This window comes from Etheostoma spectabile, chromosome 18, assembly GCF_008692095.1.
Source record: "Etheostoma spectabile isolate EspeVRDwgs_2016 chromosome 18, UIUC_Espe_1.0, whole genome shotgun sequence".
In the NCBI taxonomy this organism is placed as follows: Eukaryota; Metazoa; Chordata; class Actinopteri; order Perciformes; family Percidae; genus Etheostoma; species Etheostoma spectabile.
In genome coordinates this window covers 19,449,810-19,464,275 of record NC_045750.1, presented here as the reverse complement: position 1 = coordinate 19,464,275, position 14,466 = coordinate 19,449,810, and the positions used below count along the sequence as shown (strand labels likewise).

At 41.7% G+C, this 14,466-nt stretch overlaps 1 protein-coding gene across 1 annotated transcript in view; it reads right to left on the bottom strand.

Moving 5' to 3' along the window:
• bach2b (BTB and CNC homology 1, basic leucine zipper transcription factor 2b) overlaps positions 1–13,856 on the bottom strand; it is a 69,087-nt gene extending 55,231 nt beyond the window's left edge. Inside the window, 1 exon segment of the mRNA XM_032542924.1 lies at positions 13,765–13,856. Coding sequence (XP_032398815.1) covers positions 13,765–13,803 — 39 coding nt within the window. The 5' untranslated portion in view covers positions 13,804–13,856.
• Between the last annotated feature and the right edge of the window lie 610 nt (positions 13,857–14,466).

Sequence of the window (14,466 nt, the reverse complement as noted above, 5' to 3'; positions counted from 1 at the left end):
GCTGTCACCTTGGCAGCTTACTTGGAGAATTCCTTGGAGTTCTCTCTATCAGATCATGCCTCCATACGAGTTGCAATGGCTTTATGTGATAATTCACATCAAGCAGATGTACTCCCAGCACACACACAGTGTTGCCTTGTCTCCTCAAATATACACCTGGTTAATTATTCACAGCCCTGAGAGTCTGCAGTCTTGCAGGCTAGCTGCCTGCATAACGGCCTGTCTTTCCTGATTGTATCTCTCAAGATTTCGTTATTCTGGGCACAGAGTCAACGATAGGCACGTCATCAGAATTTCTTTGGTTTCTAGTAAGGGGGGGGAGGATGGGGTCACAGAGCAGTTAAACCGACAAACCTGGCTGATAGAGCAGCTAGGTGAACGAGTATGAACAGCGGGGAAAAGGCTGGCCTAAGGGGCTTGCTAGAAACAGATGTCAAACAGGAACTTGTGTGTTTAACGTCTCCTCTGCAGCAAGCTTCCTGGAGACACAATCTGCCTCGGTGGGTCGGCCAGCAAACTGCTGCCTCATACTTTACCTCGGTCAGCTTGTGACCTACTTTCTGCTGGGACGTGGAGAGTCAAAACAAAAAGTACAAAAAACAAAAGGCACACTCGCTCCCTGGTTGATTTGGAAAGAAGGCTTTGTGGAATGTCTTGGGGGAAGTGTTGGGAAAGTGTCTGTCTTTTCTAGCTGCTCCTAACCCACGGGCAAAATCACAGGCCAAACTTAAACGTCTTCACAGGGAAATATGTGAAAAGTACTTGGAAAGATATTCAGCTGACACAAAAATAAGCATTTTAACATGACCACAGGCAACAGTAACTTTTCACTGAAGAAGAAGAGCAGGGTAAGCCAGAATGAGTGGATAGGGAGAGATGAAGGATCACACTGTTTGAGTGACAGGTGATCTCTGAGGTGCAACAAACCAAAACCATACTATAGTATGAAGTTTTGCAGAGACGTACAGTAGTGCTGTAGGGTTGACTAATAATCCGTCGTAATGTTTCTCAGTATTTGTCTCAGAATGATCCACTGCATATTTACGACTAAAGCAGACCTGTGTGAAAGATATTAATTTCCCGGTAAATCCTATTGGCTCAGACTGGATCTCCTAAACGATAAGAAGACAATTACAAATTTAGCTATGGCTAAAATAATCACTGAATTATTAGATGAGTCCGTTCACTTGTCACTTATGAGAAAACTACCAAACATTTAGTTGTGAGGATTTCAATGACCAAACTATAGCTCCTATAACGCACAACCTAACAACTGATAACTGTACAGAATAACAACAATTAGGGCTGCACGATTATGGCCAAAATGATAATCACGATTATTTTAGATTTGGTAGATTGGCTTTGCAAAAAACCCGGAGCGTTCTATGAAATGACGCTTTAAAAAGAAAAATCGCTCGATTACGCAAATTTGATCGTGGGAAGTCAAAATCGTGATCGCGATTAAAATTCGATTAATTGTGCAGCCCTAATAACAATGTTGTCCAATGAGACAGCTATTAATGATTATCATTATTATTAATGATTATCATTGCAGTATTAATGATTATCATTATAATCATTACCATCAATCACCAGAGATGGGAAGTAACAAAGTACAAATACTTTGTTCCTGTACTCAAGTAGAATTTTCTGATATTTTTACTTTACTATTTATTTTTGTGGCGACTTTTTACTTCTACTCCTTACATTTTAACACAAATATCGGTACTTTCTACTCTATTTAAAGTAAGTTAGCTAGTGGTTTTGGTGTGTTCTTCACCTGTTAGCTAGGCTGCACGTCGGTCTTAATGAAGCATAAACACTTTATTCGTATGAGTTTTTTTTTTTTTTTGACCGAACTTCAGATACTGTAATTCAATTGACAAGTGGATGGAAACTTAGCTAGACAGAAGTTGTCTCCGTCCGTGTTTTAACAGACACACCTGGGGTGAAGTCGGAAACCAGAATCAGCTTTAATCCAGTCCTAATCTAGTCCTCAAGTTTCACATAATTTCACTGGAGTTATCCTTATTAATGTTTACGTCATCAATACCATATTCAATCTAAATGGATGGGAACATATCTACTGTACGTTGCATTTGATGCACGACTAAGAAAACTCAACAGATTCAGCATTCTGCATTAATTCACAGCAAATCATTGAGGCTTGATGGCGCTAACGTTAGCACATAGTAGCATGGATGGCGCTAACGTTAGCACATAGTAGCATGGAGGGCAACATGATTGAAAATGAAGAAAACAGCAAGACATTCCCATCATCCTCAACCTGATCTGAAAGAGATGTTTGAGACAGTAGGCATCAAGAAGGACTCCTGGCCAATGTGCTGGGGAACTTCTTCATTAATGTCTGTTTAATCATTCATATTTTAATCCTTTATTTTATTTCCAGAAGCCATATTTGAGCACACACACACACATGTAGATTCATTTACATGTTAGGGGGAAACATTAAAAATAGAAACAGGATCTGTGAATTCTCACAGAATCACAACTGAATTCATTTCTTGCTAATAAGTCAGAATCTTACTAACCTGGAGTGCAGTTTCTGTCATAATAATCATATATGTTATGTTTTAGGCCTATTGGCAGACATCCATTTAAAATGTAGCCTTTGCCATATAAAGAACGTGTCCTCCATGTCCACTGAAGTTTCTCAGCGTGCTCTCTAGTAACATTTGAGTGTTCCAGATAGCTTTGCATAAAAAAATTGCAAGGCTACTTTTACTTTTATACTTTAAGTAAATTTCCAAGCTTGTACATTGTTACTTTTACTTGAGTAAAGATGTTTAATCAGTACTTCCACTTTTACCGGAGTATTTTTTAACAAAAGTATCTGTACTTCTACTTAAGTACGGAAAGTGAGTACTTTTGCCATCTCTGTCAATCACCTCCTCCCATGATGCTTCTCTCACCAATCCTGTCTCTATCAACATGCTCAGACACGGAATCTGAATATTGCCATAAATGTTTGTTAATGGCTTTATTCAAACATGACAAGGCAATTACGGAAGGAGACAGGACACTCACACATTATTTGGCACCTATAAGGAACTGCTTGGAGAACAGCAATGAGTGGACGGATCCAAATTGATTCGATAATGACCAAAGCGAACGTGAGGGATACTGAAAAATAAGTCTTTATTCTTTAGACCTCCACTAGTGGTACTTGCTTACCTTACTTATTTTTCCTTTTGTAAATAGTCTGATGGCACCCGTAGTTAAAACGTAACACGATATTAGGTTCCATTTAATTTCTGAGTTTGTGTAAATGTAGGATGTGATAGTGATGGCTCAGTCCCACTGACATTTCTGTTATTACTCATGAGCATTTCACCTCAACGCTTGCGGCTGGGGTCAGATGGAGGTTGGATTAGGTCGCTCGGGTGCATAGGCGAAGATGAAGACTCCAGCCAATGAGAAGCCAAGAAGCGGAGTGTCTGTCATAGGATGGGAGGGGAGGGGGGAGCAAACGAGGAGCATTAGGGTAGGTTAAAGAACAAAACAGAGAGGAGTGGGAGGGGGGGCTGGGACAGACGATGGAAGTGGCTGACTAAGGCAGGGTTCACTCAGTTCAGCTAGTAAATAAGTGACTGACTGCTCCAAGTGCATTCCAATGCTCCACCTCACCCTCCCGCCCAGCCTCTTCTTGGGGGGATTCCTGAGGTTTCTGGGGCTGTCAACGTTTCCAGACCCTGCTGCCAGCAGTAAAAGAAGGGCATGGCCCATTCACGTTTAGCTTGTTTGCTGCAGATGAAGAGCCCCCCCCCCCTCATACCCTAACAAAAACATCCTGAGGGTCCCAGTCAATCGGCTTGCCGCGGTAAATGAGCCCGCTCCACCAGAAACCTCACACATTGCTGGAAAAGACAACCCATTCACAGGCAAACATGGCGGCCCGTTGTATCTGCAGATTAATGCACCCCTGAAGCCATGCGGAATCTGGACGTGGCACCATCTGCCTCGGCTTTTATTAATCACCTCAGCCAGATGGGTTAGCAGGTCTTTAGGAAGCTTGTTTTCCTGCTCAATAAAAATGTGTGATATCAGGCCATGGCACAGAAATTGGCACTGCTTTTTATCTAAAAAGGAAAAGTGGTAACATTCAATGGCTTTGAACGATCCCGGGTAATAGGCTACAAGAATGCTAAGCGTTTCAGGTTTGAGAACCTATCCTGCCGACAAAATACCGGAGGGAAATATCTGTGAATGGCAGAAAGGTAATATCACTGCAAAAGAGGGGGGAACCAATCATATTTAGAGCGGCCTGTTCAGTAGGTAGGGCTGAGTTAATGACACATTACACAGCTCGACAATACAAAGAGCATTCTGAACCAGCAGCACTTTTAGTGAAATCAGAGTCTCAGCACATCTGCTCTATATGAAGTCTTCATCTTACTCGTGTTTTTGCCACGTCAGGAAAAAAACGATGTGGTTCTTTAGCTCTGCAGGGCAAATCATTTCATTTCTCTGATCAAAGTTGAAATTGGGGTTCTGCACTGCTACGCTCTGTATGAGTCAATGAAATGAATCGCTATAATTAAATGTATATAAAAAATAGACAAGGTGAAAAATCAGAGGCATGGGAGCCTGACTGGTGGTAGGTTTGCAGGTCACAGCTTGTTTTTTTTAGATTTCAAACCTCAGCTGACAGCAGATGGGTTGTTTTTAAGTCCCTGTGTGGAGACGAGCTATAAGGCCAACATTCCTGAGCCGAGGCCTGAAATCCTAAGAACAGCGCCTGAAGTGAACTAGCTCCGAGACAATGGTGAGAGGTTGAAGGTGAGGAGAGTGGGGCCTTTGCAGCTACTAATATATTCCAAGGAGATTTCTAAAGTGTTCTGCCACCAAATGCCCCGCATAATGGTTTCCATGGAGATGGGTCCTCGGATCCAGGGCTGCGTTACAGAAACGAACCGGCAGAACAATGACCCCAACTTCCACCATGTTACTGAACATTTTTTAGCTGGCTACTTTTCCCGTTCTGTGTCAGAAGGTAAGCAAAAAGAAAATCTGCTTTTGTCCGTGTTCCGTTTCCATCGCTGCTGTTCCCATGGTCCATGGATACAGCCCCACACTTCCTAAAGCTTTTTCGCCAGAGGCATCCTTTCAGCCTACGGTCTTGACAACACAGTAGGAATTTGCATGCATCAATAGTTTGGAACAAAACAACATCCTTAGCAGAATCCACAAGTCTGGAGATCCACATCCCTTTGGAAGGGTCACTTCGATTTCACCAAGAGAAGAATAATTGGGAAATTTACATTATTGATATGAAGCAGCACTCAACCTTCTCTATAGTCTCTTATGAGCTGTTTATGAAGCTTTTTCATCGATAATCCTTTTTGCAATTTTACATTTTCACAGTTAATTAACATTAACATCCCATTTGTAGAACCCTGGTCACAGGCAACAAAGGCTTGATGCCACACAACATCAAACGCTGAGAGGACAATAAATCTAGGTCTAAAGGATAGCAGCAAGAGTAGCAGTATTTATTTCATCCACTCCAGGCCCTTTTCACTTTTCACTGTCTGCAAGGTCTTCTTGTGGAGCTGTGTTTACTCTATTTACTCACTTAAAGTGGATGGTGCAACACAGCTAATGATACCTTCCTCAGTTAGGGACTCTCTGGCTCCTCAATATGTGCAGCTCGAAACGTCACTAGGTAACTCAGCTGGCACAAAGGCTACTTTTACAGTAAGCATTAGAACTCTGCTGTACAGCGATGACACATACAATATCAGAGTTGCGGTTAAGATCTTTTTTTCTTTGTATAAATGGAGCACCTGCTCTCATCCCCTTGTGATCATGCAGAGCAACATGGAACCATATAGCAGAGGCAAAAGTCACACATGCACAGGCGGAGGATATACAGCCTCTTGACAGTTCTAACAGGAGTGGGAAGACAGACTATAATGGAATCTAAATAACACTTGTGAAGTGCTCATTAAAGTTGCCCTGTGTGTTGGTCATTAACTCTCTCCTCTTCTGTCACCTTCATCGCTCGAGGTGGGCTGGAAGGGCTTGCCATTGCGGTGTACAGCCTTGTTTTCAACATGCTTACACAAAGACAGACTGTGCTGATTTATATTCTGTGAGAGTGTTGCCTCTTTTTATAGCCTATAAAAATTATTAACCCACTAAGTGTCCTCTAGTTTAATTGTACAACGGAATATCTGCCATGTAAAAAAGCTGGTGTGTGCAAAGATAATACTGCTGTCAAAGAAGAAAGTTAGTGCAAATTAGAAATGAAATGGCTCTTCTTGGAGTGGATTTAACACCCAGAACGCATTGGGCATCAGTTCCACTGGCTGCCAGCCATCGAGTTACCACTGAAGCTGACAGTAGCATTCTATGCTGGTCCAACTCTAAAGTTAGCTCAGATTCAATTATTGATGCTAGATAGGCATGCTTTCTCTCTCTGTCTTTAGTTGCACAACAAGACAATGGGTCTAAAGCCACGCTAGCGCCTTTGTAATTAGACACAGTTGTGCTGTGAGCCTGAGTCCTCCACCAGAAAAGCTGTGTAATGAGTAATAAATATATTTCTATAAATTCACGTGAACAGGAAGGCTACAGGTATGGATAAAAATAAACTTAATGCAGACGGGCAGTTTTTTTCTGGAGAAATTTGATCTTAATCAGAAATAAGTAGGAAGAATATGTGCAGTAGTCTATTTCTACCATCGAAATCAGCTACTAATGTCAAGCCTAATCAGCCACCAGGATTTATATTTCTTGTGATGGCCTGCGGCATCGAGCGCAGCCAGTGAAAGAAACTGGATTTGTGACTCAAGAACGGAGAACTCAGCTTAAACCAAGGTCTTTGGACCATGTTGTGTTTCTGCCCAGCTCAACTGAGGGCAATTACATGTCAGGATAGCGAGTAGAACATGGGGACTGGTGACTGAATCTGCCAAATAGGCTGTGGTTAACTATGGTTTCAATTGATGTTTCTAAGTTACAATTGTGCAAGTAAAAATAAGGCACTGTGTAGTGTGTTTAATCACGGGTCAGGTCATGTAACATGTAACTCTTACACACAGGTCCGGGCGGCTCAATAATTATGGGGTCGGTTCAGGTACTGAGCTCTGCGGCTGTTTGAAAAACTGGACCCATTGTTCTTTGAGCTACTATGAAAACTAATGTCTTCATGCTAACATGCTAACAATGACAATAATAACATGCTGATGTTAAGTGGGTTATGGTTATCATTTTCACCATCTTAGTTTTAATTGTTAGCATGCTACCATTTACTAATCAGCAATAACTAAAAAGTACAGCTGAGGCTGGTGGGAAAGTCATCCGATTTGCAGTTACTAAGTCATAAAGCAAAGTACGGAACAAATTAAAAATGTGACCCCATGATAGCACTAGATCAAAAATCAAGGGTTCCCCAAAAATGACAATTCATCCTGTGGGGAACATGAATGTCTGAACCACATTTCACAGCAATCCATCCAATAGTTGTTAGGACATCCCAGGACCAAAGTGGACAAATTGACTGACAATTCCATGCCAGAGTTACGCTGCCTGGGTGGCTAAAAAAATAAATGGCACCACAAAACCCTCCCTAACCATTGATCTAGCTGATGCTGAACTATACTGTAGAGGCTGCAGCAACACGTCAGCCAACAGCAGCCCAGCCTGGATTTATGGGATACTACACACACACAAACGAACAGTTTCTTCTTTTTATCCTTACAGCTTTTCAGTTCATTAGAAGACTACAGATTGTAAAAAGAAAACTTCCACTTACTAGCTTTTCCCTGGGCTTTCAACTGCAAGAATGAGCTTTTACACATAATCAATCACTTTTGGGATAATCCACTTATTATCATTTACTTATGTTGAATTCAATTATTATTATATTTATAGATGAAATGATTAATCAATTAACTGAAAAAAGAATCAATAGACTCATTTATTGTGACATAAATGATGAGTCACAGTATCTCATTAGTCAGGTAAGAAATCTTTGTTTGTCTGCCGCTGCTACGGACCATGAGCCAGCAGACTCTCACCTCGCTGCATACTGCATCACTGTCATGCTAAATACAAGACTGACATGGCAAAAGAGCTCCCTGCAGGGCAACTCACTACAAACATGCATCTGTGAGAGGAGCTGGTGGTCCACCGCATGCAGACAGCATGAGGAGAAGCAGTTCTAACAGAAAACAACCAGTGGGATCATGCAGATTCAAAGGTCAAAGTTGGACTCAACTTGCCTCCTTTTTAGTGTTTTTATTCTCCGGTGGTGGGTTTGTCTACTGAAAGGTCCTGTCTTGTCCGAAGTGTGTCAGTGGTCCTGGGACGAGCGTACAGGCTCCACATCCCTCCCCCACTGGCACGACCAGCAGTATTAAAATAAATCTGTGCACACGTCCCACCCCACCATCCTTGCTAGACATTACCTTATACAAGGCCAGCACCCGCGCGATTTTAGCTCCCCTGCTGCCCCTAGCATTAACCCCACCCGCACCATTAATCCCATAACCCCCTCCACCTTAAGCGCCCCCCCCCCGTGTTTCTGTGTATGATCACACATGACTCAACAAAACCCTGGGCCTGGAGCAGGGCTGTCCGGAGCTTTTTCCCAAGAGGGGAGGAAAAGATTGACTTTGTGGAAGGGACCTGGAGCGCTGCCCTCTGCAGCTTGGCTCAGATTGCCACACTTGTCAAGCCTGATGGATTTTGGCTAAAAATAAAAGCAGAAAGGGGCCCTTGACAGGCGGATTAATGAACTCAGCGGTGCTCCTCCTAACCGAGCCACATTGTGCAGAATCTCCGGGTCCCGATGCCTGAAAATCAAGGATGGCGTGCGCGGCCCAGAGAGCGCTGTTTCACAAACAAAACATCCCCTTTTCCATGTGCGGCGGGGGAGATTCAGTAGAGGAGTAGAGCAAATGCAAGATGAGCCAAGCAAGTGGGAATTCCTGCGTCCAGCCCTCCCACTGTTACCCCGCCCTATGCACATTCCCCCACCACATTCATAGCGGCAAAAAATCTGAACAAAACAGAGCAGCAGCAGGCTGGAGACCCAAACAATTACAGCAGTCTCCTGATCACTGACGGACCTCTAAACTCAATAAATGTCAGTTTGAATGGTATAGGCTGTCGTTTGACAACTTTTTATGTGTTCAGCCATCAACCCTTTAAACCTTCAGCTGCTTTTACAGTCTTACAGTTTTCTGACTTTCCAAAACCAACAATCCTACTTTTTTATGTTTATGCAGCGAGTGGCATTATGGGAGCAGATGACAAAGTAAGAGGGGTTGGACCTGCTTGACCTACCGATTATCATAACCTAGTTCACCTGTTCAGGGCACTCTGACATACCTCCAGCTGGCTTTTCCCCCCACCTTTGAGGTAACTGATGTCACTTTATACAAACGCCCCATCCAGAATCTGTATCCCGCCCACATGACACTATCCATTGTAAATGAACAGCTAATACTACAAATACATGGATCATCACTTGTTTACAGAGTGACCCGGGTGCAAGGCTCCTTTAATTGTTCCTTTACTGTCCGCCATATGTGAAGCTCGTACAAGGTCTGCACGGGTGTTCCAGACTGCCATCTGGATCCTATCAGAGACCACAAATACAGATGGAGTGAAAGCGCTTGGAAGCAGTGTGGGCCGCCCAGCCTAATGAATGGGAAGAGCACATTTTCAACCCTTGCAACAGGTCAATGGCAGGCGTGGGCTTTACCTCCCCTCACACACACATCAGGCAGAGGGAAGATCAATTGTCGGGGAGAGGAATAGCCTCACCTCGCCTCCCACGCTACTGAGTGTCCTGAAATATCCCTCCTCGCAGAACAAAAGAACCAAATGGCAAGAGGTGATACGTGATACAGCAGGGTTAAAAATAGACTCTGCATAGAGCTCTTGGTTTACACCCCGAGTAGCTGTGTAAGACTCTTACAACTTAGCTCACCATTAAGAACAAAACATCAGATGCATTTTGGACCACTTATAGATTCAGAAATAGGATCAGGAAGCCTCACTTCTTTTAGGATTTGATGTGGCCTGGACTTGAGAACGGAGAGAATCAAACATTCTCACGCAATCAAAGAAGGCGTTTGTTTAGGGGAATCTAAGGCTCTCATGGTATGTGAAGCATACATGATCTGCCTGAGAGGACAGAGAAGTCCACCTTTTCAGCGGGAGGATATTTCCTTTGTTTGGATGTCACTGCGCATGGCATCCTACACAGAGGATCAAAACATTACATAAAAACATGACATCATGCAGGAAAAATCCATGAGAGAAGCTGCAAGCGTTTCCAACTGTGGTTTGCTGCACATCAATCAAAGTTTGTTGAGAAAAGAAAAGAATTAGAGGGAGAGAAGTCCTGAAAGCCACTTGTTCTCTTGCAAAGTGTTAACAGGCTGCTCGACTCAGAGGATCAGACATGTGGATCAGGCTCTGGAGGTGGTCTCTGCTCCAGACAAGGCTAGAAATGAAAAATGTCTTAACAAGGAAGGAAATTAGCTTAAAACAAGGTGTTGCTGTTGATTTGAAAAGTTTTAATATGGTCTTTCTTCTTCAAATTCCATTTCATACTATACAATACTTAGTTTCCCTTCCTTTCAAAACTTAAGAACATTTGTGATTAAATGACTTTGTAAATCAAAGTCGGCCAAACAGCAGCATTTCTTCATACAGAACGGATTGATTCAGAGACATTCCATGGGGTATAAAGGGAATCATTTCTCCCACTCTGTGTCAGAAGTGCATGCAACATGCCTCTGAGTGACAGGAACAATGGGCTCTTTCACTGCCTTCGCCAGGCTGGAGATGGGAGGTGCATCATGGGAAGCAGACAGGCTCGTACAGTTGAGCGCAGATACTTCAGCGAGGCCTCACACAAACCCCGGCAACAAGCAACGGCACTTAGACTTCCAGATATGGGCCATGTGTGAATTGTGAGCTTGCTTTGTAAAACACACAGCGGAGGAGGCTGGAGGAGAGGGCAGGCAGTTCACAGAGCCAGCACACCGCCTGATCTTACACAGGGAACTATCAAGTAGGACCAGTGGGACGGGATGTTTTCACTCACACAGTTTCGTAGGGATAAATCATATAAAATCAAAATTGCAATTTTAAAACAAATGCAAAAAGCTAATCTTTCAGAGCACAATTCATCAAATGTATAATATTCAGTTGAATGTTTGATGTAACATTTAATTTACCATTTTGTAATCCTCTTTTCATATCTATATTTACTGTCTTTTTCATGAGATAAATGCTGGAATATTACATATATATATATATATATATACATATATATATATATATATATATATAACAGATTGTTTACAGAAACTACATTTTCATTTATTTTTTCTTCCTTTATTTAACATGATCAATTGCAATTTGAATCACGATATCTGGCAGGAGTCAGTCCTGCTTTCTATATTTCATATTTTTACATGTTGTGCCTTATTTCAAGATGCTCATATAACTCACTCACAACTGTGACAGTGTCCATGTAGATCCTAAAAGAAAAATGGCTTAGGTGCATAAAGCATTTGAAAAGAATGTTTTGCTAGTTCTCCTCAAGCCAACACCTCAGAAAATATCCTAAAATATATAAAAGGATTTATTCTTAGGTGCATGTAATGACTATGTATTCCCATAAAGCCTTTATTCTATTGCACAACGTCCTCCACAACAAAAACAAGGGAGCTGTGTTATGAATTTTATATTCATCTCCTTCTAGAGTCAGTGGGCCTGAGCAGGAACAGGAAGTCATGCAGGATTTTTGCCACCCCGTTTCAGACATTTATTACGCCCCTAGGTAGAAAAGTTAAGAAATATTAAACAACAGATATACCACCAATTAAATTACAGCACCTATATCATCAGCCGGCACCAAACCTTCAAACTGAAAGTCTCAAAATAGAGAAAAGCTAATTCAATTTCTTCTTTTTGATAATTACAATATCAACCCTCCTGTTGTCCTTGGGTTGAATATGACCTATTACATAACAACATAACTCTTCTTCTGATCTTAACTGTTAGCCAAAATAATTCCATATTTCTGCTTTTTAACCCTCTGAGTTCTAAGGGCATTTTCACATATCTTCTAAATGTACTTTGAGAATGTTTTTAAGATTATTTTTGGGGGCTTTTCCCTTTATTATATGGTGACAGCGGATAGACATGAAAGGGGGAGAGAGATGGAGGATGACACGCAGCAAAGGGCCGCAGGTCGGATTCAAACCTGCGGCGCTGCAGGACTCAGCCAACATGGGGCGCACACTCCCAATGGGTGAGCCAGACGCCGCCCCCTAAATGTTCCCTTTTAAGGTATTTGATATAACTGAACCCTGTGTGCTTTGTATCAAAATGTTTAGAACAAACTCAGCTTTCTGTAAAGTGACGCCCAAAATCTTTCTACAGTGATGTGTAAAGAGATAATTTGACACTAAAGCTGAAACGTTGAAGTCGGCTTCTTGAAACTCCTCAAATCTCTTTTGAAAACAAACCTTAGCTTACGATGCGTTGTACAAACTGTTTTGGTGTTAGAAAAGGGTATACCAAAGTCTTAGTTATATATGATTAAAATAGTAATTAATGTCTGAAATTTAATTTTGTAATATCGTTTTTTGAGTAGGAGTGTTGGTTGGTGCGGCTTTTGTCCTCAGAGGGTTAAAAAAACGACAGAAATGTAAAAAAGAAAAGTGTTGATTTTCTGAGAGGACAACAACTTCATAAGATAAGATAGACGTTATGGTCGACAGAAGGACAACACAAGAAGATCCATATTGATCTGTCAGCCAAAGTGAACTGTGATTTGAAGAGGCCAGAGCTGCCAGACACCACGTTGAGCTGGTCTCAGGGCGCGGTACACACACGTGCTCTGGGCTACTCTAACAGCTTGTACTCTTACTACAGCGGCTTAAACGCCACTATATACGCTAAGCCACAAACTGGCTATGGGACTAAAAGGCTGTGAGACAAAGAAGGGCTTTTTCTTGGCTCGTAGTCTCGTAATAAAAGCAGGGCTAAGTTCTGACTCCATGTACACGCCAGAGCTGACATCAAGAGATCAGGGAGCAGCATGTCACTTTAGGGTTACACATTTCTTTTAACAAGCACAGACCCAGCGGGATATTTCTCCAAGATCTAATATTAGAGGGAACGGGTTGAAAATCTAGGTTTCCTTTTATTTCTTTTGTTATTTGTGTTTATTGGTCACGAGACTTGTTACACTTGCATAGGAGAGACAGCTGCATCAATTGTCACTGAATATTGGTCTACTACAGCCGCTATTCTAGCACCTGCTGAGGAAGTCAGAAAAGGAAGCTTTATTTCCTTTACAGCACTTAGTTATAAATTAAAATGCACACAGTGTATTAGTTTTATGCGGTTTTGTATTGTTATTCGAGAACACACAGTTATATTCTCTTTAAGAGCCTATAAATTATCGGTTTCATTGGAGAATTGTTATCTACATTTTTTAGTTCAAAACATTAAGGATCCATGAATTATTCTACAGTTAGATAAATGCTTCTAGGATTATAAATGATATATTGAATGCATAAAGACAATAAATAAATCAGACTACAGCGGCGTTTGGATTTTGTTTGTGGGAGTCAGTGTGACAAATGTTTGCCTCGGCTTCACAGTCTCACCACAACAGGAAAAAAATAACACCCGGCCAGCAGAGAGTCATGCTTGACACAGAAAAATAAAAGCTGGAGCGTGTGCAGTGTTAGTGCTACTTACAGACAAGTCCTTCCTCCACTGACGCTGATCACTGATCATTTATCCACGAGCAGCGTACACTCACACTGACACCTCCACATCATATCAGTCAGACAGACGCAAGGACAGGTCGGGGGTGGGGGTGTGTGTGTGTGTGGGGGGGGGGAGCTGCAGCGTGAACACAGAGCCTCCCATCATCCACAATCTGTCATGCCAACACACACCTCATTCACTGCCTACCACCTAGATAAAAGCCTTGCTGATATAGTGCATGTTATTCTGTGTTGTAATGTTACAACGTAAGCAGAATGTTCATATATCTGTACTTTTCTTTGTTATTTATATTTCCGGATACTTTCACTTTTACTCCACTACTTTTCCTAAATCAAATGTATATTTTTACTCCACAACATTTCCCCTCAGCGTCTTCGTTACTCGCTACTTGCAAGAAATGTTTTTGTACATTGGAGTGATGATTCTTCCTCACAAAAACATGAATGTTCTGTTTCTATTTTTCTCTTGGTTGATGTCTGATTTTAAGGTGTGGGAACCCTGAAATATTAAGTTTTGCTATAAGAGAGCCACAACAAAGTTTGTAATCAAAGTGTCTCTTTGTCTTTACTTGTAATAATTAAATACATTCAGTATCAGAAAATTACTTTAGATTTTTTACTTGAATATTTACTTACTATACTATATATTTACTATATATTTGATACTGTA